The following is a 23033-nucleotide window of genomic DNA, read 5'->3' as shown; positions in this document are numbered from 1 at the left end:
GGGCAGTGGGTATATGGGAAATCTCTGTACCTTCCTCAATTTGTGAACCTAAAGCTGCTCTAAAATGTAAAGTCTAACTATAAAAACAAACAACAAAACAGAACAAAAGAAGTTTGGAAGAGAAATGTAATCATTGTATTCACAGGCCCTTGGCTTAGTTACTGGCTCACCATAGACCCTCAGTAAATCTTTGCCCAGAAGTAAATCCTGGCTCCCCTTTATCATCTGGTGCCTTGGGAAAGCTCCTCCACCACCCCGAGCCTCAGCCTGCTCCTCAGGAAACACCCACGTGGAGGTGGAGATGGGCAGTTTGGACGGTCCTTCCTCAGCTGTGAACCGCGTGCACTAGGAACAGGCATCCGCAGGATAACTGGTCTCCCCGCCCTTCCCAGATCTGCGTTTCGCAGGACCCCATTCCTCCCCCCTCCTCCCCTGCCCCAGTCTTCTCCCTCTTAGTCAATGGCAGCTCCTGTCTCTTCAGAGCTAGTGCAAAAACCCAGTGGCATCTCTGCTTTGTCTCCTTCTTTAATTCCCCACAGCCATTTTGTCAGCACATCCTGTGGTCTGTCTGCTGCACTCTGTCTTTGGATTCTGATCCACCCTCGAGGGGACACCAGGGGACCCCTTCTCTGGCTTGCCTGGTCTGGCCCGACCTCCCTGGCCTAACAGACTCCGAACATCAGACCTTCACCTGGCCTCCTGCCCCACCAAAGCCACGTCCCCCTTGCCCGGTCCTCTTACCAGTGCTGCACACCTACTAGCATTCTTGCCCTTCCAGCCAGCCGGTGTCCCTTTCTGCATCAGAACTCCCTTACGTCGCTCACTTTGCCTGGAAGTGACTGTCCTGTCTCCTTAGCCCAGATCGCCGCTTCAGGGACTGGACTTCACTTGACCTTAGTCACTTCCCCAGGGGGGCCCTCGGTGGCCCCTGCGTGCTAGCGGGGGTGAGCCTGTCACCCACTGGCTAGCCTCCTGTTCTGGCATCTAACATTCAGCACGTCTAGTGAAATGGCTCAGGTCGTGCCTATCCTCGGACTCGATTACAAACTCCCTCGTGGACTAGAATCTCAGGGAAGGCAGAGACTGAGTTGACCCGAGTCGATTTGACCAGAGCCTTAGCATAGTATCTTGTACAGTCATTGTTGGGCAAAGGAACCTGCGAAATGATGCCACAAGAAAGAACCCCAGGCACTCAAGAAAACAATGACCTTTTAGAGGAAAGATCTTCCCACACTATGGCCACATATCCCTCCGGTCTCCATTCTCTCTTTCTTCCCCACACCCTGGGCACCTGAAATCACTGGACTTGGGCTGACCGGGGTTGTAGAAAAAGCAACTGTTTGGATTCAAATAGACGTTACAGGGATTGGAGTCCATTCTTACTCCTTACTTCAGGCTGTGTAAGCTGGTTGGGGTGAATAGTTTAACCTTCCTGACTGACAAGGATTCAGGGACACTGAGTAAATCTCTCATCTCCTTCCTGCCTTGTCAGGAAGCCGAAGGAAGAATGTAGAAAGATCTATTTATAAAATGCATCTATATATCAATACAAATAAAATACAACAAAATATTCTAAAACAATCCTTGGGTTGGGGAGGATTTTGACCCTTGAGCTTTTTTGGACAGGCACTCAAAAGAGGGGCTGGGTCAATCCTAGTACAGGGCCATAAGCTGTTAGAAGTCAAGTTAAAGTTTGGTCAAGCCTCTGAGTGCAGTTATTGGAACGGGAGTGTCCATGTAAATAGTTTGTGTAGTTCTCACCATACAGAAAAAAATGTCTTAAATATATATTTCAGAATATGATTATTTTTGGATAATAGAATTACTTCATTTTGTGTGTCTGTCTATGTTTAGGTATTTTTAAACTATGATGTTATTGTAGCAATAATATTAATATTACAAATAATTTCTTTTTATTTATGAAGCTCCTTACCTTCTTATTTTTCCCATTTTTAAAATTTTATTTAAGATTTTTATTTATTTATTTGAGGGAGAGCGAGAGAGAGAGAGAGGGAGCACACAAGCAGGGGGAATGGCCAAGGGAGAAGCAGGCTCCCTGCTCAGACGTGGGGCTCAATCCCAGGACCCCGGGATCATGACCTGAGCCAAAGGCAGATGCTTAATTGACTGAGCCACCCAGGCACCCCTTTTCCCCATTATTTATTTATTTTTATTTATTTATTTATTTTTAAAAATTTATTTATTTATTTATTTGACAGAGAGAGAGAACGCACAAGCAGGGGAGCGGCAGGCAGAAGGAGAAGCAGACTCCCCACAGAGCAGGGAGCCAGATGCGGGACTCGACGATCCGGGAACCCCGAGATCACGACCTGAGCCGAAGGCAGACGCTCAACCTACTGAGCCACCCAGGCACCCTATTTTTTTTTTTTTAAGATTTTATTTATTTATTTGACAGAGAGAGACACAGCGAGAGCAGGAACACAAGCAGGGGGGAGTGGGAGAGGGAGAAGCAGGCTTCCCGCTGAGCAGGGAGCCCGATGCAGGAATCGATCCCAGGACCCTGGGATCATGACCTGAGCCGAAGGCAGACGCTTAACCGACTGAGCCACCCAGGCACCCCCCATTATTTTTTAATTATAATAAAAATTTTTTTAAAGATTTTGGGCACCTGGGTGGCTCAGATGGTTAAGCGTCTGCCTTCGGCTCAAGTCATGATCTCAGGGTCCTGGGATCGAGTCCCGCATCGGGCTCCCTGCTCCTCGGGAGCCTGCTTCTCCCTCTGCCTCTCTCTCTCTCTCTCTCTGTCATGAATAAATAAATAAATAAAAATCTTTAAAGATTTTATTATTTATTTGAGAGAGAATAAGAGCGAGAGAGAGAGCACATGAAAGGGGGGAGGGTCAGAGGGAGAAGCAGACTCCCCACTGATCAGGCATCCTGATGCGGGACTCGATCCTGGGACTCCAGAATCATGACCTGAGCTGAAGGCAGTTGCTTAACCAACTGAGCCACCCAGACGCCCCTAATTATAAGAAATTTTAAATATATACATAAGTAAAGAGAATAGGATAATAAACCCCCATAAATCACTCATTCTCAATAGTCATCCACATGTGGCCAGTCTTGTTTTATCTGCCGACTGTGGTCCTGCCTCTCCCTTCTTCACTTAGATAATTTTTAAATAATATATCATTTGAAGACATGATATCACCTCATCTGGGATCAAGCCCCACGTGGGGCTCCCAGCTCAGCGGGGAGTCTGCTTCTCCCTCTGTCCCCCCCTCCTCCCCCTCGTGTTCTCTCTAGCGGGCTCTCTCTCAAATACATAAATAAAAAAATCTTTTTTTTTTTTTTTAAAGATTTTATTTATGTATTTGAGAGAGAGAGAGAATGAGAGAGAGCACATGAGAGGGGGGAGGGTCAAAGGAAGAAGCAGACTCCCTGCTGAGCAGGGAGCCCGATGCGGGACTCGATCCAGGGACTCCAGGATCATGACCTGAGCCGAAGGCAGTCGCTTAACCAACTGAGCCACCCAGGCGCCCTAAAAAAATCTTTTAAAAAATAAAATAAAAATGAATGAATGGGGAGCCTGGGTGGTTCAGCCAGTTAAGCCTCGGAATCTTGGGCTCAGGTCATGATCTCAGGGTCCTGGGACGGAGCCCTTTGGGGCTCTGGCCTCAGCAGGAGCAGGGAGTCTACATGAGTAGAGATTCTCTCTCCCTCTGCCCCTCCCCCTCCCCCTTCTAAATACATAATAAATAAATACATACATACGTACATAAAATAAAGTGAAACTGACCTACGTGGTTATTATGAGGAAGACTCTAAAGTTCTTAGGCCAAAGACACTTAAGTGCTTATTATAATTACAGGAACCTCCCCCACCCCCCCATCCATCCATCCATCCCTTCCATCCTTCCTTTGTCCATGCCCCTCCCACTTATGGGAGGAACCGTGGTTGAGGGGTGGAGTCCTCTCAGCTGCTCCTTTCCACATATATTCGGATTTCCCCCCAGTGTGTGACTTCCTGCGCAGAAGAAGGGACGTTAGTGGCGGCTCCAGGTAAGCCCGGAGATGGGAGAATGTGGGTGCAGAAGGCTGGAGCGGGAAGATCCGTGGCCCCCTGAGTTAAGTACTCAGTGCCTGCGAGAGAGCGCACCTGGAGAGAGCGCGCCTCGTCAGGAATGACAGACTTGGGTTTGGCTTATTTCAAAACACAACCCTTGTGTTATGGTTTCCCGTCTCTCAAACAACCTTGTTCAGAATCACCCGAAATGGGACACCTGGGTGGCTCAGTCGTTAAGCGTCTGCCTTCGGCTCAGGTCATGATCCGGGGGTCCTGGGATCGAGCCATGCATGGCGCTCCTTGATCGCCGGGGAGCCTGCTTCTCCCTGCTTGTGCTTTCTCTCTCTCTCTCTCTCTCTCTGACAAATAAATAAAATCTTAAAAAAAAGAATCACCTGAAATGTTTGCGGAAGGCACAGTATCCAGGTCCCACCCTGTCCTAAAGGGGAATTAATATCTGTGTGTGACAAAGCTCGGAGAGGGGTGTGACGTTCAAAGTAAAATCTCGATACAGGACGTCTCGGTGAGAAGTGGTTTGTGGTGAGGAGAGTGGAGAGCCAAGAGCCATGTACCCCCGTACCCCTGATTCTCAAGCCCTGCATGGCCTTGGTCTTTCTTAATTTAACCAGTCTGCTTTCTTACGGAGGGCAGACTAAGTCTCAAGAGAGGTTAGGTAGTTTACCCAAAGTCACAGAGCTTGTAAAGGGAGCACCAGGAATCTAATTCAACAAGTATTTAATGAGTTCCTGAGCTGGATGCTTAAGGGTCATTTAGGAGAAATAACGATACAGTCTTACTCTCTTGGTGGTAGTGTGGAAGACAGCTTGACCTCAATGAAAACCACAACACTGATTAAGGTTTCCAAAGGGGAGGTGTCTGATACTGAACCTTGAACTAGGATATTGAGGACAGACGGGATGTGTGAGATCTGAGGGAAGAAGAGGAACTAAGGAAGGAGACTAATGCATGGGCCAGACCTTTGCTGGACCTCAGGTCAGCAGTATGCCAATGTCGTGGGGCCAGAGGTTGGTCAACTTGGAGAAGGTGAAGGAAGAACTGGGACTGAAGCTAGCTTGGGGAGGGGGAGGGTGGCAGGTAAAGGGTCCGACCATGAGGGGTCTTGTGGACCCTGTGAAGGATTTGGGGAAACTGAGCATTTTCTAAATCCTGCACTTGGTGTAAGCAGGAATGGCAGGCACCTGGTCACATGGTCATCCTGAAGAGCCTACAATTCTGAAACTCAAACAGCTGTAAAACAAGTTTTTGATAAATTTGGTGCAAAATGTATTTGGCAGAACTTCACCTGGCATGAAGCTTTTTATAACCTATAAAGGATAGTTTTAATTATCTTACTTGGTTTGGGTTTGCCATCCCAAAATAGGCTCTTTCACAGCATGATTATTTCAAGCTAATTACTTTTGAAAGGCAGCAAATGCCTGGGAAACTTTGAAAATAGAATAGATGTTGCCCTTTCGTGAGGGAAATTTACATTCATCAGAGAAATATCCATTTGTAGGGGTTTCTTGCTCGGTATCAGGAAGAGGGGCAGGACTAAATCTCTTTTTTTTTTTTTTTAAAGATTTTATTTATTTATTTGAGAGAGAGAGTGAGAGAGAGAAAGAGCACAAGAGGGGGGAGCGGGAGAGGGAGAAGCAGACTCCCCGCCGAGCAGGGAGCCGGATGCGGGACTCGATCCCGGGACTCCAGGATCATGACCTGAGCCGAAGGCAGTCGCTTAACCAACTGAGCCACCCAGGCGCCCGGCAGGACTAAATCTTGAAACCCTTATCCAAAGAGTGCAGGGACTCAAATCGGCCTAACAACCTTGACCTTGTTTACTGTTTTGCCTGATAACCTCCTAAACTGCCCCCCCACACCCCCAACATCTTTTGTCTAGCTGGGGGTTGTATTTAAGGTGGTGGCTTGGGCCATTTTGGGGAGTTACTCAGTTTTCCTAACTCCGTTGTGTACAGGATGTATACATACTAGAAAACTTAATGTTTTCCTGTGTTAGTGTGTCTTTTGATTAGAGCGGAGTCTCGGCCAAGAACCTAGGAGGATGGAGGGAAAATTAATATTTCCTCCCCTATACCTTAGGACCAAGGATGAAAAAAGCAAACCAAATTGGTATATGTGAATTCTGAGCCATCAGAAAAACTATTTCACTTCAAAATTGAGGTTTCCTTAAGTTCTGTATTCTCATAAGACAAAAATTTATAGTGCTATTATAGTCCTTATTTACCTGATTATAAGAGTTTGGGATTGTAGGGGAGGAAAAATTTTCCCTTCTGTCCTTTTAGGTTCTGTGGCTAATCTAAGAATTGAGATAGAATAGATTAACAGGTAAAAAAAATAATAATTACATATTTGTGCACAGGAATGTCACAAAGATAGACTGAAAAGACCACCAGACGATTGAGACTTACATACCATCCAGAACTCAGGAAAGAGCTAGGGGCCTGGGACTTCTGGTGTTGGGGGAGGCAATTCCTGGGAAGGTGAGTGGAAAAAAATCTGTGATACAAAGGTTGTCATGTTACGCAGATAAATATCTCTTAGGTGAAAAAGTTCTCTCTGGTAATAGCTCTGTCCTTGCTACAGGCCCCCTTATAAATTTCCTTTATAATTGTAGATTTCCCCCACAAATGGGGAAATTATTATTATTTTTTTTAAGGTTTTACTTATTTGTGAGAGAGAGAATGAGAGAGAGCATGAGAGGGAGGAGAGTCAGAGGGAGAAGCAGACTCCCTGCTGAGCAGGGAGCCCGATGTGGGACTCGATCCCGATGTGGGACTCGATCCCGGGACTCCAGGATCATGACCTGAGCCGAAGGCAGTCGCTTAACCAACTGAGCCACCCAGGCGCCCAGGAAATTATTTTTTGAAGCCAGTTAAGATGGAGGTAAAGGGCCTTTCCTGATTCTGAGTCTTGGGAATTGCCTTCATCTCAAAATAATTCACGTACCAATGGCATATTTTTGGGTGGCATGTTCTAAACCCCTTCAAGATGTAAAATGAATCCCACGTTAATGGATAGGTGACCAAGGCTGTGTCTTAATTTGGGTGTTTTACTTCTATCTGTCCCAGAGCTCATGCACTTTCCACAGCCCAAGTTGGGGTGAATGGGAGGTAGATGGGATGCGGAGATTGTGGTACCCCGAACGGGTAGGAATAGATGGAGCATAATAATAAAGGCATGGGAATAAAAGATTGGGGTTAGAAAAGGATAATTGGGCTAGAATGTGGTAGTGGGTAAGACCACCTGAAACCCCAGAGTTTTTGGAAGTAATATCGTCTCTCCTCCAGTAATTAATGATGTGAGGAAACAATTGTTCTCCTGGGAGAGCTGCTTAGCTTGGCTTTCTTTTCTGTTTCCAGAGGCTGGAGAGTAGTTTTCCCACCGAATTGTGACTGGCTGCAGGCTCTAGGAAGGGCTCCTCTTGGCAGCTGGAATTCAAAGGCCTGAAGCTTCACAGGACTTGAGCTGCCAGCAAAGTGAGGCCTGAGATTTTAGGGTGTATCCACTTCTCACTGTGGAGCCCACGCTCCTGAAGAAAACCCACCTCAGTGCAGTCCTTCATTTACAGCCCCATGGCAGTCCCGGCAGCCCTGGCAGGACTCCAGGCAGAAGCCAACTGTCCCATCTGTCTGGATTACCTCAGAGACCCCGTCACCACCGAATGTGGGCACAACTTCTGTCGCTGCTGCATCCAGCAGTCCTGGGCTGATCGCAAGGACAGGTTCCCGTGCCCCGTGTGCCGTCACACGTGCCAAGAGAGACACTTGAGGAGTAACACCCAGCTGGGAAGGATGATTGACATTGCCAAGCTCCTCCACGTCACCAGGAGCAAGAAGAGGAGGCCAGAAGAGAGGCACTGCTGTGAGAAGCACAACCAGGTCCTGACCCTCTTCTGCGAGGAGGACCTTGAGGTGTTGTGTCCCAAGTGCACGCAGCCCCCTGGCCATCAGGGCCACCAGGTGAGGCCCCTGGAGGAGGCCGCCTCTCATCACAGGCAGAGGCTCAGCCATTACATCAGGCCCCTGAAGAAGCAGGTGGCAGACATTCAGAAATTAATACACATTCAAAGCAAAAAACCCTTAGAGCTGAAAGAGAAGGTGGAAAACCAAAGGCAGGAATTACTCTCTGAATTTGAGTGCCTGAAGCAATTTTTAGAACGTGATCAAGCAGCAGTTCTTTCGAGGTTAGCTGATGAAGAGAAGGACATGCAGCAGAAGCTCAGTGCAAACATAACGGCATTTTCAAACTACATCTCCACACTCAAAGGTCTACTGAGTAAAGTAGCAGAGAACAGTGTGCTGTCTGAATTGGAATTGCTGTCACAAATTAAAAATTTCTACAGGAGGTCTGAGGATGAGATCAGTCCATCAATTTTCTCAATCCAGTTAAGAAGAGAAGGCTGCAGCTTTCCTCCCCAGTATTCTGCTTTGCAGAAAATTATAAACAAATTTAGAGTAGACATTATCCTAGACCATGAGACGGCACACCCTAACTTGATTGTCTCGGAGGATAAGAAACGTGTGACATTTACGAAGAGAAAACAAAATGTTCCTCATTTTCCAAAAAGATTTACAGCCAATACAATCGTCCTGGGTTTTCCATATTTTTATTCTGGCAGGCATTACTGGGAGGTAGAAGTGGGAGACAAGTCTGAATGGGCTGTGGGGATTTGCAAAGACTCTCTTGCCACAAAGGCCAGGAGATCGCCCTTGGCCTGGCAGGGGTGCTGGATGATTCAGCGGCAGGAAGGTGGCTATGAGGCGGTGGGAGCTATACCAACCCTCCTGCAGTTAGACGCGAACCCCAGAGGCATTGGGATTTTCTTGGACTATGAGCTGGGTGAGATCTCATTTTATAACAGGACCGAAAAATCTCACATCTATACTTTCACTGACACTTTTACTAGACCTCTTAGGCCTTACTTCTATGTAGGACCTGATTCAAAACCTCTCTGGATCTGTACGGGAACAGATTATGAATGAAAACTTCCTGGATCATCTTAGTTTGTCCATTCGTTTTAAAGAATGGACGGTGGATAGGCTATTGTATTAATATGCCAGTAAAGCTAATCCTTCCACTGCCCCCAGTTTTTTCTTTCTCAGTTTCATCCAAGAAGAAAGTTTTATTTTGTTTAAACAACTCGAGAACAGTGCTAGTGATGCCTCTCTCCAGGAATGTCCAGGGATTTGCTGGATGTGAGGGTGATTAAATTTGGCAGAGGGCGCCTGGGTGGCTCAGTTGGTTAAGCGACTGCCTTCGGCTCAGGTCATGATCCTGGAGTCCCGGGATCGAGTCCTGCGTCGGGCTCCCTGCTCGGCGGGGAGTCTGCTTCGTCCTCTGACCCTATCCCCTCTCAGGTGTTCTCTGTCTCTCATTCTCTCTCTCTCAAATAAATAAACAAAATCTTTAAATTTGGCAGAAAGTGCAGGCGGAGTTTGCAAGGGATTAACCGAAACAGAACTGGTCAACTTGCCCTCAGCTCTGTGGAAGTTGTGCTATTAAAACATTATGCTCTTCCTGCCATGTACACATTGTGTACTAGACAGGAGCCGATTGTAACCTTGTTTTTCCCAAAGGGCACAATTGAAGGGGTTGCGGTGGGCATCGGAGAGAGCCTTTAACAAACCAGGGTTTGACAGCTTTTCCCCTTACCCCAAGGGGCCAGCTGCTCGTGGCACTCACCACATCTGCTTTCTTAGAAACCCTTTACATAGTTCTCATTTCATTCTAAATTCTTTGTTCTTAGTATTGTATTTTACAGCATGGTGACTTAGGCATTGTAGAGAATTGGAAAGTTACTAATAAGGCATTACAGTTAGGTACCGTGCCAGAGACTAAGAGATGAATCACCAGGTAGTAAAGGTTATTCAGGCACGATGGCATATCTATTTTTATCAGCATTTTCTTACAAGTGTAAGTAACTTTTACTGAGCCCTAACAGTGTCCCAGGAGTTACCGTATTTTCAAAGCCAAAACTGAGTGGAAGGCTAGCTGTTAAAGATGCCCACGCGTATTTAAACTCTGGAACACTGTACTAACTTCACCAGAAGGTTCTGCTCATTTTCTATGATGGACTTAAACTAGTTGCAAGATGTAGATAATACTTAATTTTGCATGAAGATGAAATTTTACATGTATGTGTATATGCTCCAAAGTTCACTTTCATCTCTCTCCCTATTTTGAGTAGAACTTTATACCTTAGCTTCTTATTTCCATCATTTCCTCTTGTTTTTCTCTTCTACCAAAAATCTTCTATATTTTTGAAGAAAACAGATAATAATCAATGAATGTGTGGGTCATTGGAGCTTGATTTGAACAACTGAGAAAGACATTTGTGACTTGGGGAAATGGGAATATGGTGGCATGTTAAAGGTGGGCTAAAATGATGATTCAGGAAATGTTCTTAGAGATTCCTGGTGAAATACAATCGGTGCAATTTTGCTTTTATGATTTCCACTAGAGGACTCCAGCAAAAAAGGGGGAGGACACAGAGGGCAATAAATGAAGCCAAGTGTGACAAAATGCTGATAACCGTGGAATCTAGGTGATGGTGTATGGACATTCACTTTATGTACTCTTTTCTGTAACTTAATTTAAATAAAAAGAACAAGCAAAGGTTTTTCCCTTTATCTTTGCTCTGCGGTAAGGTTTCTGCTGTCTCTACTTGAAGTTTGAAAGGGTGCATTTGCAGGTGAATGAACATACTTAACCTCTCCATTTTGTCTAAAATAGTTTTATACTGTTGATTTTGGCTAGTTCCAAGTTTTGAGAAATGAGCTGTTAACTGAACTACAACTATTAACTGCCCATTTCCTTAGAGATGAGTGCAGATCAGATGACCTTTTTTTTTTTTAAGATTTTATTTATTTATTTGACAGACACAGCGAAGAGAGGGAACACAAGCAGGGGGAGCAGGAGCGGGAGTGGGAGCGGGAGCAGGAGAGGGAGAAGCAGCCTTCCCGATGAGCAGGGAGCCTGCTTCGGGGCTCGATCCCCTGGGATCATGATCTGAGCCGAAGGCAGACGCTTAACCACTGAGCCACCCAGGTACCCCCGCCCTTTTTATTTAAGATGAGATGTCCTTTGAGCAGTTAAAGTCGGCTCCTTGTTGGCTTTATATGTTGTGTTTTTTTTTTTACTGCAAACAAAAGATGCTTTGCCTCTTCTATTGTCTGTTGCCTAATTTTATATGTATAAATTATGAACTTCTCAGGATTACATTTTGCTTTCCTTTTGTTTTCAATTGGACTTTTTTTTTTTAAAGAGTGGGGGAGAGAATCTTATGCAGGCTCCACACCCAGCGTGGGGCTTGATCTCACAACTCTGTGATCATGACCTGAGCCAAAATCAAGAGTAGGACCTAACCAACTGAGTGACCCAGGCACCCCTGGACAACTATTTTTGGCAAATTCCCTGGTAGTACAACATGGTTACCCCAATAAATAATTGGCATATAGAAATTATTGGTGTAACCTTCTCCCCTACTCCCTTAACGATAACAGGCGCACACACGTTAACAGTGCCAACATTTTTGTGTAAAACCAGTGACTTCTTGGCATACATAAATCAGTATAAAGACCTTTTTGTGTGAACTAATTTGTAATAAGGCCAATATTAGGGACAAAGATTGGAAGAAAGCAGACCGAAAGGAGTCTTGCAAATATATTAGGATTTAAGCACAATGGGAAGCCACTGAGGGGCTTGAAGCAGGTAACTGAATGCAGTCAGATTTCAATCTCACTGACTATATCACTGACATTCAGATTAGTGGTGTGAGCTGGAGATCTAAATTTAGGAGTTCTCAGTAAATGCTTAGAAACAAGCACTGGGAGTAGGTAAGAAAACTTGGAGAAAGGGGGCGCCTGGGTGGCTCAGTCATTAAGCATCTGCCTTCGGCTCAGGTCATGATCCCAGGTCTGGGATGGAGCCCCGCATCAGGCACCCTGCTCGGCAGGAAGGCTGCTTCTCCCTCTCCCACTCCCCCTGCTTGTATTCCCTCTCTCGCTGTGTCTCTGTCAGATAAATAGATAAAATCTTTAAAAAAAAAAAATTGGAGAAAGGATATAGATTGAAAATGACAAAAATTCATAGGACTGGCTGAGAAGCCATCAGAAGCCTGAGGAGCAAGAATTAGGAAGATAGATGGAAGATAATTTTTCCTCCCCTAAGAGTGTAGAGTGTAGAGGGGTCCTGAGAGTAAAAACCACTACCTTAAAGTTTTAGAAGGAAAGAATGGAATAATAGACCACAAGAGGAATATTTGGTCTTGGACCTAGACAGGTAATTCCTTGAGTTAAAAAGGTAAAAAGGATGGGGCGCCTGGGTGGCTCAGGCGTTAAGCGTCTGCCTTCAGCTCAGGTCATCATCTCAATGTCCTGGGATCGAGCCCCGCATCGGGCTCCCTGCTCTGCGGGAAGCCTGCTTCTCCCTCCCACTCCCCCTGCTTGTGTTCCTGCTCTCGCTATCTCTCTCTCTGTCAAATAAATAAATAAAAAATCTTAAACAAAAAAACCCCAAAAAGGTAAAGAGGATGGATGGTATGTCTAAATGGGGTGTCTCGATCAGATGGGGGCCCCCAAATGTGGGGCAAGTTGGTGACGGGCGGTGAAAGGATTCACCTGAGGCAGAACAAAGGAGATAGATGACTGACGGCACTGCTAGGGAGTGGCAGGCAGGGCAGCTGAGAAGAGACGTCTGCAACGAGGCCGTGGGTGGGGCTGTTTTTAAAGAAGATGAACCGCGCGCCTGGGTGGCTCAGCCGTTAAGCGTCTGCCTTCGGCTCAGGTCGTGATTCCGGCGCTGGGATCGAGCCCTCCATTGGCTCCGTCCTCTGCAGGAAGCCTGCTCTCCCTCTCCCACTCCTGCTGCTTGTGTCCTGCTCTCGCTATCTCTGTCTCTGCCAAATAAATAAAATCTTTAAAAAAAAAAATAAAGGGGAAGATGAAGAGGTGGGGGGTGGGAAAGGAATGGAATCTTCCCTTTTTTGGTAACTGCCTAGTTTTAAGTAGCCCATTGGCCAGGTCAGCCCATTGTGGCTATTTTGAGGTGGGTCACCTGATGGGCCTGCCTGTATTCAGCCAGTTGGGTCACTGTGGGCCATTTCTGCATTTCTACCCAAGCCTGTTTGCCTAAAATCGGCCTCTACAGATGGGATGAGATTTGGGTCTATTAGAGGTTGAGGGATTTCCATCTGATAGGCTCTATTTTTTTTAACCTACATATTTACATTTTTATCTACATATTTATTTAGAAATCTTTTTCTTGGGGCGCCTGGGTGGCTCAGTCGGTTAAGCGTCTGCCTTCGGCTCAGGTCATGATCCCAGGGTCCTGGGATCAAGTCCCGCATCCGGCTCCTTGCTCCGCGGGAAGCCTGCTTCTCCCTCTCCCCCCCCCCCCCCCGCTTGTGTTCCCTCTCTCGCTATGTCTCTCTCTGTCAAATAAATAAATAAAATCTTTAAAAAAAAAAATCTTTTTCTTGGTATAAATTACTCTAAGACATTTAAAATTTTGTGGGTTCTGGTTTCAGGTCATGCTTAGAAAGTTATGCCTATAACAAGATTGTAAATTTTGGTATCCAATATTTTCTTACATCTTTGTATTAAGGTTAATTTTATATGTCAACTTGATTGGACATGGGGTGCCCAGATTAAACATTTCTGGGTTGACTGTGAGGGTGTGTCCAGAGGAGATTAGCATTTGAATCAGTGGATACTAGAAGATTGCCCTCCCCTATGTGGGTGAGCATCATCCAAACTGTTGAGGGCTTGAATAGAATAAAAAAGGCAGAGGAAGGAGGAATTCACTCTTTTTTTTTCCTGCCTATTTGACCTGCCACACCTCTCATCTACCCTTGGATTCAGACTGAATCACACCACTGGCTTTCCTAGGTTTCTGTTTGTAAATGGCCCATCACCAGACTTCTCAGCCTCCATGATCACAAGCCAGTTTCTCATAATATATATGGCCTCTCTCTCTCTCTCTATATATATATATTTTGCTCTCTCTATGTAATATCTCCTCTCTATATAAAATATATTGATAATATATATCATACATAATATATACTATTTTAAAAAGCATAAAGTATATTAGGGATCTTCAGAGACACAGGAGATACCTCTCTTCTGTTAGATATTAGATATCTATATAACAGAAGATACCTGTTTCTCTGAAGATCCCTAATATACTTTATGCTTTTTAAAATAGAACAATATAATAAATATATGTTCCTTAAGAAAATTCAAGTATAATAGGAATATATAATTTAGTAAATGAAAGACTAAGTTCACAATAGAACCCTTGTTACATCTAACAGAATTTGGTAAGTATCTTCCACCATTTTTATTTTATAAAAGTTATACATGCATATTCTTCAAAGCCAAAAAGTTCTCCACAACTTTTAAAAAACCGCAATCTCTAGTGTCCCCAACTCCTCTCAGAGATAACTACTTTCAGGTCTTCAGATTATCTTTTGGTATTTATCTCCATATTTCTTAATAACATTCTTCTATTGCTACTTGCTGTCTACCAACCTACCTCTCCATCCCAACCACATACATGCAGTCTTTTTTCCTTCAAATCTCCCATTTACTTTTATTATAACTTTTGTTAATAGTCAGTGTTTAAGTTATGACAGTGAATGCTCTGGTCACTTTTTTCTTCTCTGATCATTTTTCCTTTATTACTCACGATACTTTTTCTCAAGTTAATCTTCTTCCCTTTGAGCTTAGTGTGGTATGTATTATTTATTACTACTTGTTTTTTATTTTTTTAAAGATTTTATTTATTTATTTGACAGAGAGACACAGCAAGAGAGCGGGAACACAAGCAGGGGGAGTGGGAAGCAGGCTTCCCGCGGAGCAGGAAGCCCGATGCAGGGCTCGATCCCAGGACCCTGGGATCATGACCTGAGCTGAAGGCAGATGCTTAACGACTGAGCCACCCAGGCACCCCTATTACTACTTGTTAATGCACATTCAAAGTGCTGATTCTCTATGTCTCTCAAACATTAAGGATGACATGCATTTTTTTTGCCCTGAACAAAGGCAAGGATGGTTTTGCCATTTACTGACATGGGGAAGCTGGGTGGAGCAGGTTTGGGATAGGGGAAATCAGGCGTTCCCTGATTGAAAATACTGATTTTGAAATGTTTAAAAGATATCCAAGTGTCAACCATACAACTGGACCAGCAGTTCTGGAGTTCAGGAGAAAGACTGGCAATATAAATTTGGGGAATCATTTAGGCAATGACACTGGAGGAAATCAGAAAGGGAGTGTGTGTAGACAGAGATGAGAAGAGGGCCCAGGACTGAACCTGTGGGCTCTACAACCTTGAAAATCCAGGTAGAGAAACCAGATGTCAACCAGATTGCCTGCGGTAACATATCTCTCTCCTGATTTCAGCTAAAAACCTGGACGAAATATAAAAGCAATTATCTGAGGACTCCAAAAAGTAAATAGTAGCAGACAGACTGGGTTCATGGACACACTTGAAGAGCAACCTGGAAGGTGGTAGTGACTTTCCTGGGGCTTTTCCCTTTTTATTTCCCAGCCTTGATCTGAGTGAGAAAATGAATTAAAGACAGCAAAACCTCAGAGAGCAATCCATCTTGTGAGAGGACCAGAAAAAAGGTCCCTGGGAATGTGATTTTTTTCTTTCTTTCTTTTTTCTTTTTTTTCTCTCTCCTAGCTCTGCCCAGAAGCCAGACCTAACTCCAACTGGGGATCTGCACTCCCAGGCAATGGAGACCAGGAAAGAGGACCCTTACTTGCAAGGAGTGGTGTAGGATCCTCCTGTTACTTTCTTGCTTTGTTCATAGTGCAGGCCCATTTGTGCAGAATGGCACAATTGCATAGAAGTTAAATTTGCAAGAAAACCCCATCTATCTGGCCACAGGTAATTGGAAAAGGGAGTCAGAGAGTGGGGAGGAAAAGAGGAGAAAACCGAAGAAGGGAATTCCCTTTCTGTGACTATTTCCAGGCTCACCCCATAGCTGAGCATAAGGGAACAACCAAAGAAGCAAAGCAAGTGCTTTGAGAAATGCACTACGATGTAAACCCCTACGAAGTCCCAGACAACTGAGGGGCTCACACAAGGGGCAGATAAAACATAAAAAGAACTAAGAATCAACCCACTAAGAAAGCAAGCAACCCAGTAAAAAATGGATAAATGTTTAGAACATTTTATCAAAGAACCCAAGCAGACGACCAATAAGACACGAAAAGATGCTCAAGATCAGAGCCACTGGTTAAATGAAAATAAAGAACACAGTAAGATACTATGATACACCTATTAGAATAGCTAAGATTTTTCAAAAGTGATAATGTCAAGCCCTGGCAAGTATGCAGAGAAGCTGGAATTTTTATTATGGTGCTGCTAGGAATGCAAAATGATACAGTTATTTTGGAAAATAGCTTGGCAATTTCTTATAAAGTTAATGGTATACCTCCTATATTACTCGACAGTCCCACTCATAGGTATTTACCCAAATGAAATGAAGACATCACTTAAATGAAGTTCACACAAAAACATTAGTGCAAATGTTTAGCGCAGATTTATTCATAGGAGCTTCAAAGCGGGAGCAACCCAAATGTCTCAACTGAGAAAAGGGTAAACTGGTATGCTCATGGAATACTATTTGGCAATAAAAAGAAATGAACTATTGATAATCATAACATGGATGGATCTCAAATGTACTAGCTAAGTGAAAGAAGACGGACCTAACTGGCTACATACCATATGTTTCCATTCATATGACATTCTGGAAACGACAAAACTATACAGATAGAAAAAACAGGTCAATCCTTATCAGTGGTTAATAGTCAGGGGAGGGTTTAATTACAAAGGGAATAGAGAATTCGATATTTTGGGGGAAAGGGCTGATGAAGTTATTTATCTGGATTGTTGTAAGAGTTTTCTATTGCTGCTGTCACACATGAGTCAGACCTCTGTGGCTTAAAACAACACAAATTTAATGTCTTCTAGTTTGGAAGTCCACAGTCCTAAAACCAAGTTGTGGGCAGGGCTGCATTCCTTCTGGAGGCTCTAGGAAAGAAAGGGATTATTTCCTCCCTGCCTTTTCCAGCTTCTTGAGGCCACCTGCCGTCGTTGGCTCATGGCCCATTCCTCCCTCTGCAAGGCCAGCAGTGTAACATCACATCTCTGACTTCTGCTTCCTTTGTCACATCTTCACTGACTCTTACTCTCCTGCTCTCTTCTTTCCCTTATTATAAGGACCCTAGTGATTACACTGGACCAACACAAGCATTTTGAGATAACCTCTCCATCATTGATGATACTTCATTTCATTACACCTGCAAAGCCCCTTTTGCCATATAAGTTAACATACAGGTTCTTGGAATTAAGACATGAACATCTTTGGAGAGGGGCCGTTAGCTTGTCCACTACAGCCCACTCTCTGGCCCCCAAAGATTCCCATGTGTCCCACATGCAAAACACATTCACCCAGGGGTGTCTGGCTGGCTCAGTTGGTAGAGCATGTGACTCTTGATCTTGGGGTCTTGAGTTCAAGCCCCGCATTGGTTGTAGACTTTACTTACAAATTTAAAAAAAACAACAAAGAGGGATGGGTGGCTCAGTTGGTTAGGCAGCTGCCTTCAGCTCAGGTCATGATCCCAGGGTCCTGGAATCGAGTCCCGCATGGGCTCCCTGCTCAGTGGGGAGCCTGCTTCTCCCTCTCCCTCTGCCACTCCCCCTGCTTGTGCTCTCTCTCTCTCTGACAAATAATCTTAAAAAAATCAACAACAAAGAGGAACCACCCCGTCCCCACCTTCATCTCATCTCAACCTCCCCAGAGTTTCAACTTACTACTATTGTGGTATTGGTCATACAACTTTATCTGTACTTTTTTCAAAAGACACAGAACTTCATACCAACAGTGAATTTTGCTGTATATAAATGTGAAAACTGGGTCTAGAAAACGGGGAAACAGCGAAGGAGACTGAGAAGAAATCACCGGTAAGGTGAGAAGAAACCAAAAGTTTGCGGTGACCTGGAAGCTGAGTAAAGAAAGTATATCAGGGAGGCCATGATGAACTCAGATCCAGGACAGTGAAGGATGAGTACTGATCGAGCAACATGGAAGCCCCTAGTCAACTACTTGACAACCGTAGTTTCTGGGGAGCAGTGGAAGCAAAAGCCAGACAGAATGTGGGTTCAAGAGAGAAGTAAAGAAGTAAAGACAGTTAATAAAGACCAGTGCCACTCAATTAGCCAGTTCTTGAACCATTAACAGATAGTTACTGGTCCTCTAGGAGATAAGGAGTATGCACTGGAATTTAAACCAACACACTGCTTCCAGTATTCAGAAATCTAGCTATGGAAAAAAAAAAAAGTCCTCTGCTTTTAATGCTTAGTGACAGTGTTGATTTACCTCCTGGCTCTCCAGCCTCCTCTTCTGATGGGCTGGTTGCAGGTGCCAGCACCAGACCAGAGCCCATACTTGGAGCAGAACCAGCAACACTCGGCAGGTGTTTTGAGGCTTTACATTAAAAAAAAAAAAAAAATTGTTTCCTCCTCTATTCTTCAGTCATTCTGAGTTTATGCTTAACAAATTCTTTACTATCATTTTAGGGCAGTTCAGGGAGAAACAGTAGGAAATTTGTGTATTCCACACCATCTTTTCTTTCAAGTACCAGGTTTTCTTTGTATGTATAGCATGCACTATTACTTAAAAAGCAGTTGTACTAAATATACTGAGTTGTAACTTACATTTTTTATTTACTATATATTGAACATTTCTTTATTAATTAGAAAATAATAGTCACTGTAAAAATTTTGAATGATACAGAAGTAGAATAAAAAGATGAAAATCCTTTACTTTTATTTTATTCTTCTTTAACTCTTCTATCTTTCATTCTCCCGTTCCCTAGTTACATACTCTTTACAGCGTGAACTATTAAGTTTGTTTTATATTCTTCTGGGCCTACTTCTGTCTTGATCCTCTCTCTCTCTATCAGATGCACACACACACACACACACAATTTTTAACCTAAGTGGAATGTCACATGAACAACATGCTTTTTTCACTTAACAGTATATTAGAGGCATTATTTCATGTTCATATGTGTATATGCATATATTTTTCTTAATGTTGCTGAGTGTTTCGTGCCATGAATCTATCGTAACTTCTTTAAGGATTCACCTACTGAATCTATTTCATTTCATATACTCAATATGAAAATAATGAAGCAGGGGCACGTGGGTGGCTCAGTTGGTTAAGCATCCGCCTTTGGCTCAGGTCATGACCTTGGGGTCCTGGGATTGAGTCCCACATCGCGTTCCCCACTGAGCTGAGGGTTCTGCTTCTCCTTCTCCCTCTACTCTCCCCACCATGCTCTCTCCCCCAAATAAATAAATAAAATCTGTAAAAAAAGAAAAGAGAAAATAATGACGTAAACCTTCACTCATGTAACTTTTCACACATGAATACTTTTGTAGGAAAGATGTTTGGGGTAAAAATTATTAGGTCAAGCTACCACTAAGAATGCTTTTCCACTTATTTGACCATTATTGATATATCCATTTGTGCACACTTATGCCAAAATTGGGTATGACTAATCTGTCTTGCTACTCTATTTTTTAAATTTAAATTCAATTAATTAACATATACTGTATTATTAGTTTCAGAGGTTGAGTTCGGTGATTCATCAGTTGTATATAATACCCAGTGCTCATTACATCACATGCCCTCCTTAATGTCCATCACCCCAGTAGCAGCAACCCTCAGTTTCTTTCCTATAGTTAAGAGTGTCTCTCTCTCTCTCTTTTTTTTTTTTTTTTTTGGTGCAAAATGGTGGTTTATTAAACCACAAGGACAGGACCCAGGGGGCAGAAAAAGCTGCTCCACCGGGGTCTTCAGGAGTGGTGATTATATACTTGGGAGTTGGGGGAAGTAAGGAAAAGGGAGGTTTTCAAAAGAACTTTCATATGCTAGAGGACCTACAAGATACCCGAGGCCTTGCTATTGTCAAGTTAAGGTTGTTTTCCCCTCTAGCAAGGTTTTTTTTTTGTTGTTGTTGTTTGGTTTTTTTTTTACCCTCTAGCAAGGTATTAACATTAAGATAGTTGGGAGATTCTGGAAGAATGTCACACATATTCCCCTGGGCGGGGGTGGGGGGGATGGAGGTTGCAGGGTGTAAGCTTATGCTTTGTCTTCAGCTAGCCTTCTGCTCCCTCATCATTTCCCCCCTGAACAATTTTGATCCTTAAATCTGTAAGGTTGTTGAAAGTGGAAGGTCTCATCTTCTGTAACGTCTTCCTGCTGAATAGGGGTGTAGAGATGTCCCTACCTATGGGTCAGTATTGGTCACCCGGGGAACATATAGGGGAGTTATGAAAGGGGAGACAGCTGAATCCAAAATGGTCAACATATATGAACCTCTAGTTAAGAGTCTCTTATGGTTTGTCTCCCTCTCTGGCAATATACCCTGTTTAACTTCTATTTCCCAAATAGGTAATAAGGTGGGACATTTTTTCACATGATTTTTGGCCACTATGTTTGATCTGTGAGCTGCATGTTCTTTGCTTTGCTTTTTTAAAATCTTAAATGTAGGGTCACCTGATAGCTCAGTTTGGTTAAGCAACGGAGTCTTGGTTTCCGTTCAGGTCGTGATCTCAGTGTCCTGGGATCAAGGTCCGCCCACCCTTCCCCCTCCCCCGCAAGGCCCCTCCCACACTGAGTCCGCTAGTCCCTCTCCCTCTGCTCCTTACCCCACTCTCTCTCTCTAATAAATAAATAAACAAATAAATAATCTTTTTTTTTTAAAGATTTTATTTATTTATTTGAGAGAGAGAGAATGAGAAACAGAGAGCATGAGAGGGAGGAGGGTCAGAGGGAGAAGCAGACTCGCCGCCGAGCAGGGAGCCCCATGCGGGACTCGATCCTGGGACTCCAGGATCATGACCTGAGCCGAAGGCAGTCGCTTAACCAACTGAGCCACCCAGGCGCCCCTAAATAATCTTTTTTAAAAATCTTAAATGTAATATTTGAATAGGTATAAAAATCAAGTTTCAAAATTCAAAAGATAGAAGGGATTATACAATGAAGTCTCACTCCCACTCATCTCCTAGCTACCCAGTTTCCCCCACCACAGGTTGGCAGAGGTGGAGTGTAAGTTTCAACTCTCGGGATGCCTGGGTGGTTCAGTTGGTTAAGTGACTGCCTTCGGCTCAGGTCATGATCCCAGGGTCCTGGGATCGAGCCCTGTATCGGGCTCCCTGCTCCGCTGGGGGCTGCTTCTCCCGCTCCCTCTGCCGCCCCCCTGCTTGTGCTCTCCTGCTTTCTCGTTCTGTCAAATAAATAAATAAAATCTTAAAAAAATAAATAAGTTCCAACTCTCTAAGTCATGTGATTGGTCTTCCAGACAACCAGCCCTTTTCCTTAGGGGATTTCCAAAAGCCACCTCAATAACATAAAGTCAGGTGTGGTTGAAAGGGGCTTGTTATGAGTAACAAGACACTCCTTTCTGGAACTATTCAGAAACCTGCTGAAAGACCAACCATTATAACAAAAGATGTTCCTAGAGCTCTTAGGAAATTTCAAGGGTTTTAGGAGCTCTATGCCAAATATACATTTCCCTTTTATAAATCATAAACTGCAATCTGTGACATTAATTATAAATATATATTTTTAAAGATTTTGTTTGTCAGAGAGAGAGAGAGGGAAGGCACACATGCAGCGTGAGCAGCAGACAGGGAGAAGCAGGCTCCCCGCTGAGCAGGGAGGTCGATGTGGACTCAATCCCAGGACTTTGGGATCATGACCTGAGCCAAAGGCAGACGCTTAACCAACTGAGCCACCCAGGCGCCCTGTAAATATTTTTTTATTCAATTTTTTATTTGTCTTCTTTTGGTTTATTCATCTCATAAGAGTTTTTGCCAAGGGGAAATTTAAATTTTTTTGAAATTTTTATTGTTATGTTAATCACCATACATTACATCATTAGTTTTTGATGTAGTGTTCCATGATTCATTGTTTGTGCATAACACCCAGTGCTCCATGCAGAACGTGCCCTCTTTAATACCCATCACCAGGCTAACCCATCCTCCCACCCCCCTCCCCTCTAGAACCCTCAGTTTGCTTTTCAGAGTCCATAGTCTCTCATGGTTCGTCTCCCCCTCCGATTTTCCCCCCTTCATTCTTCCCCTCCTGCTATCTTCTTTTTTTTTTCTTAACATATATTGCATTATTTGTTACAGAGGTACAGAGCTGTGATTCAACAGTTTTGCACAATTCACAGCGCTCACCATAGCACATACCCTCCCCAGTGTCTATCACCCAGCCACCCCATCCCTCCCACCCCCCACCACTCCAGCAACCCTCAGTTTGTTTCCTGAGATTAAGAATTCCTCAGATCAGTGAGGTCATATGATACATGTCTTTCTCTGATTGACTTATTTCGCTCAGCATAACACCCTCTGCAACTTCTTCCTAGAAACATCACCAAAGGCAAGGGAAGCAAGGGCAAAAATGAACTATTGGGACTTCATCAAGATAAAAAGCTTTTGCACAGCAAAGGAAACAGTCAACAAAACCAAAAGACAACTGACAGAGTGGGAGAAGATATTTGCAAATGACATATCAGATAAAGGGCTAGTATCCTAAATCTATAAAGAACTTCTTAACCTCAACACCCAAAGAAGAAATGATCCAATCAAGAAATGGGCAGAAGACATGAACAGACATTTTTCCAAAGAAGACATCCAAATGGCCAACAGACACATGAAAAAGTGCTCAACATCGCTCGGCATTAGGGAAATCCAAATCAAAACCTCAATGAGATACCACCTCACACCAGTCAGCATGGCTAAAATTAACAAGTCAGGACATGACAGATGTTGGCGAGGACGCGGAGAAAGGGGAACCCTTCTACACTGTTGGTGTGAATGCAAGCTGGTGCAGCCACTCTGGAAAACAGTATGGAGCTTCCTCAAAAAGTTGAAAATAGAGCTACTATATGATCCAGCA

The 23033-nt window shown here is 43.9% G+C and overlaps 1 protein-coding gene across 1 annotated transcript; it reads left to right on the top strand.

The window, feature by feature from the left end:
- The first annotated feature begins 7616 nt into the window (after window positions 1-7616).
- LOC110588663 (putative tripartite motif-containing protein 75) lies at window positions 7617-9026 on the top strand. Its single transcript, XM_021699021.1, has one exon. The coding sequence runs from the start codon at window positions 7617-7619 to the stop codon at window positions 9024-9026; it is 1410 nt and encodes a 469-aa protein (XP_021554696.1).
- Window positions 9027-23033: the final 14007 nt, after the last annotated feature.

The sequence above is a fragment of the Neomonachus schauinslandi genome, chromosome 2 (assembly GCF_002201575.2).
Source record: "Neomonachus schauinslandi chromosome 2, ASM220157v2, whole genome shotgun sequence".
Lineage (NCBI taxonomy): Eukaryota > Metazoa > Chordata > Mammalia > Carnivora > Phocidae > Neomonachus > Neomonachus schauinslandi.
This window is presented reverse-complemented; position numbering and strand designations above follow the sequence as displayed.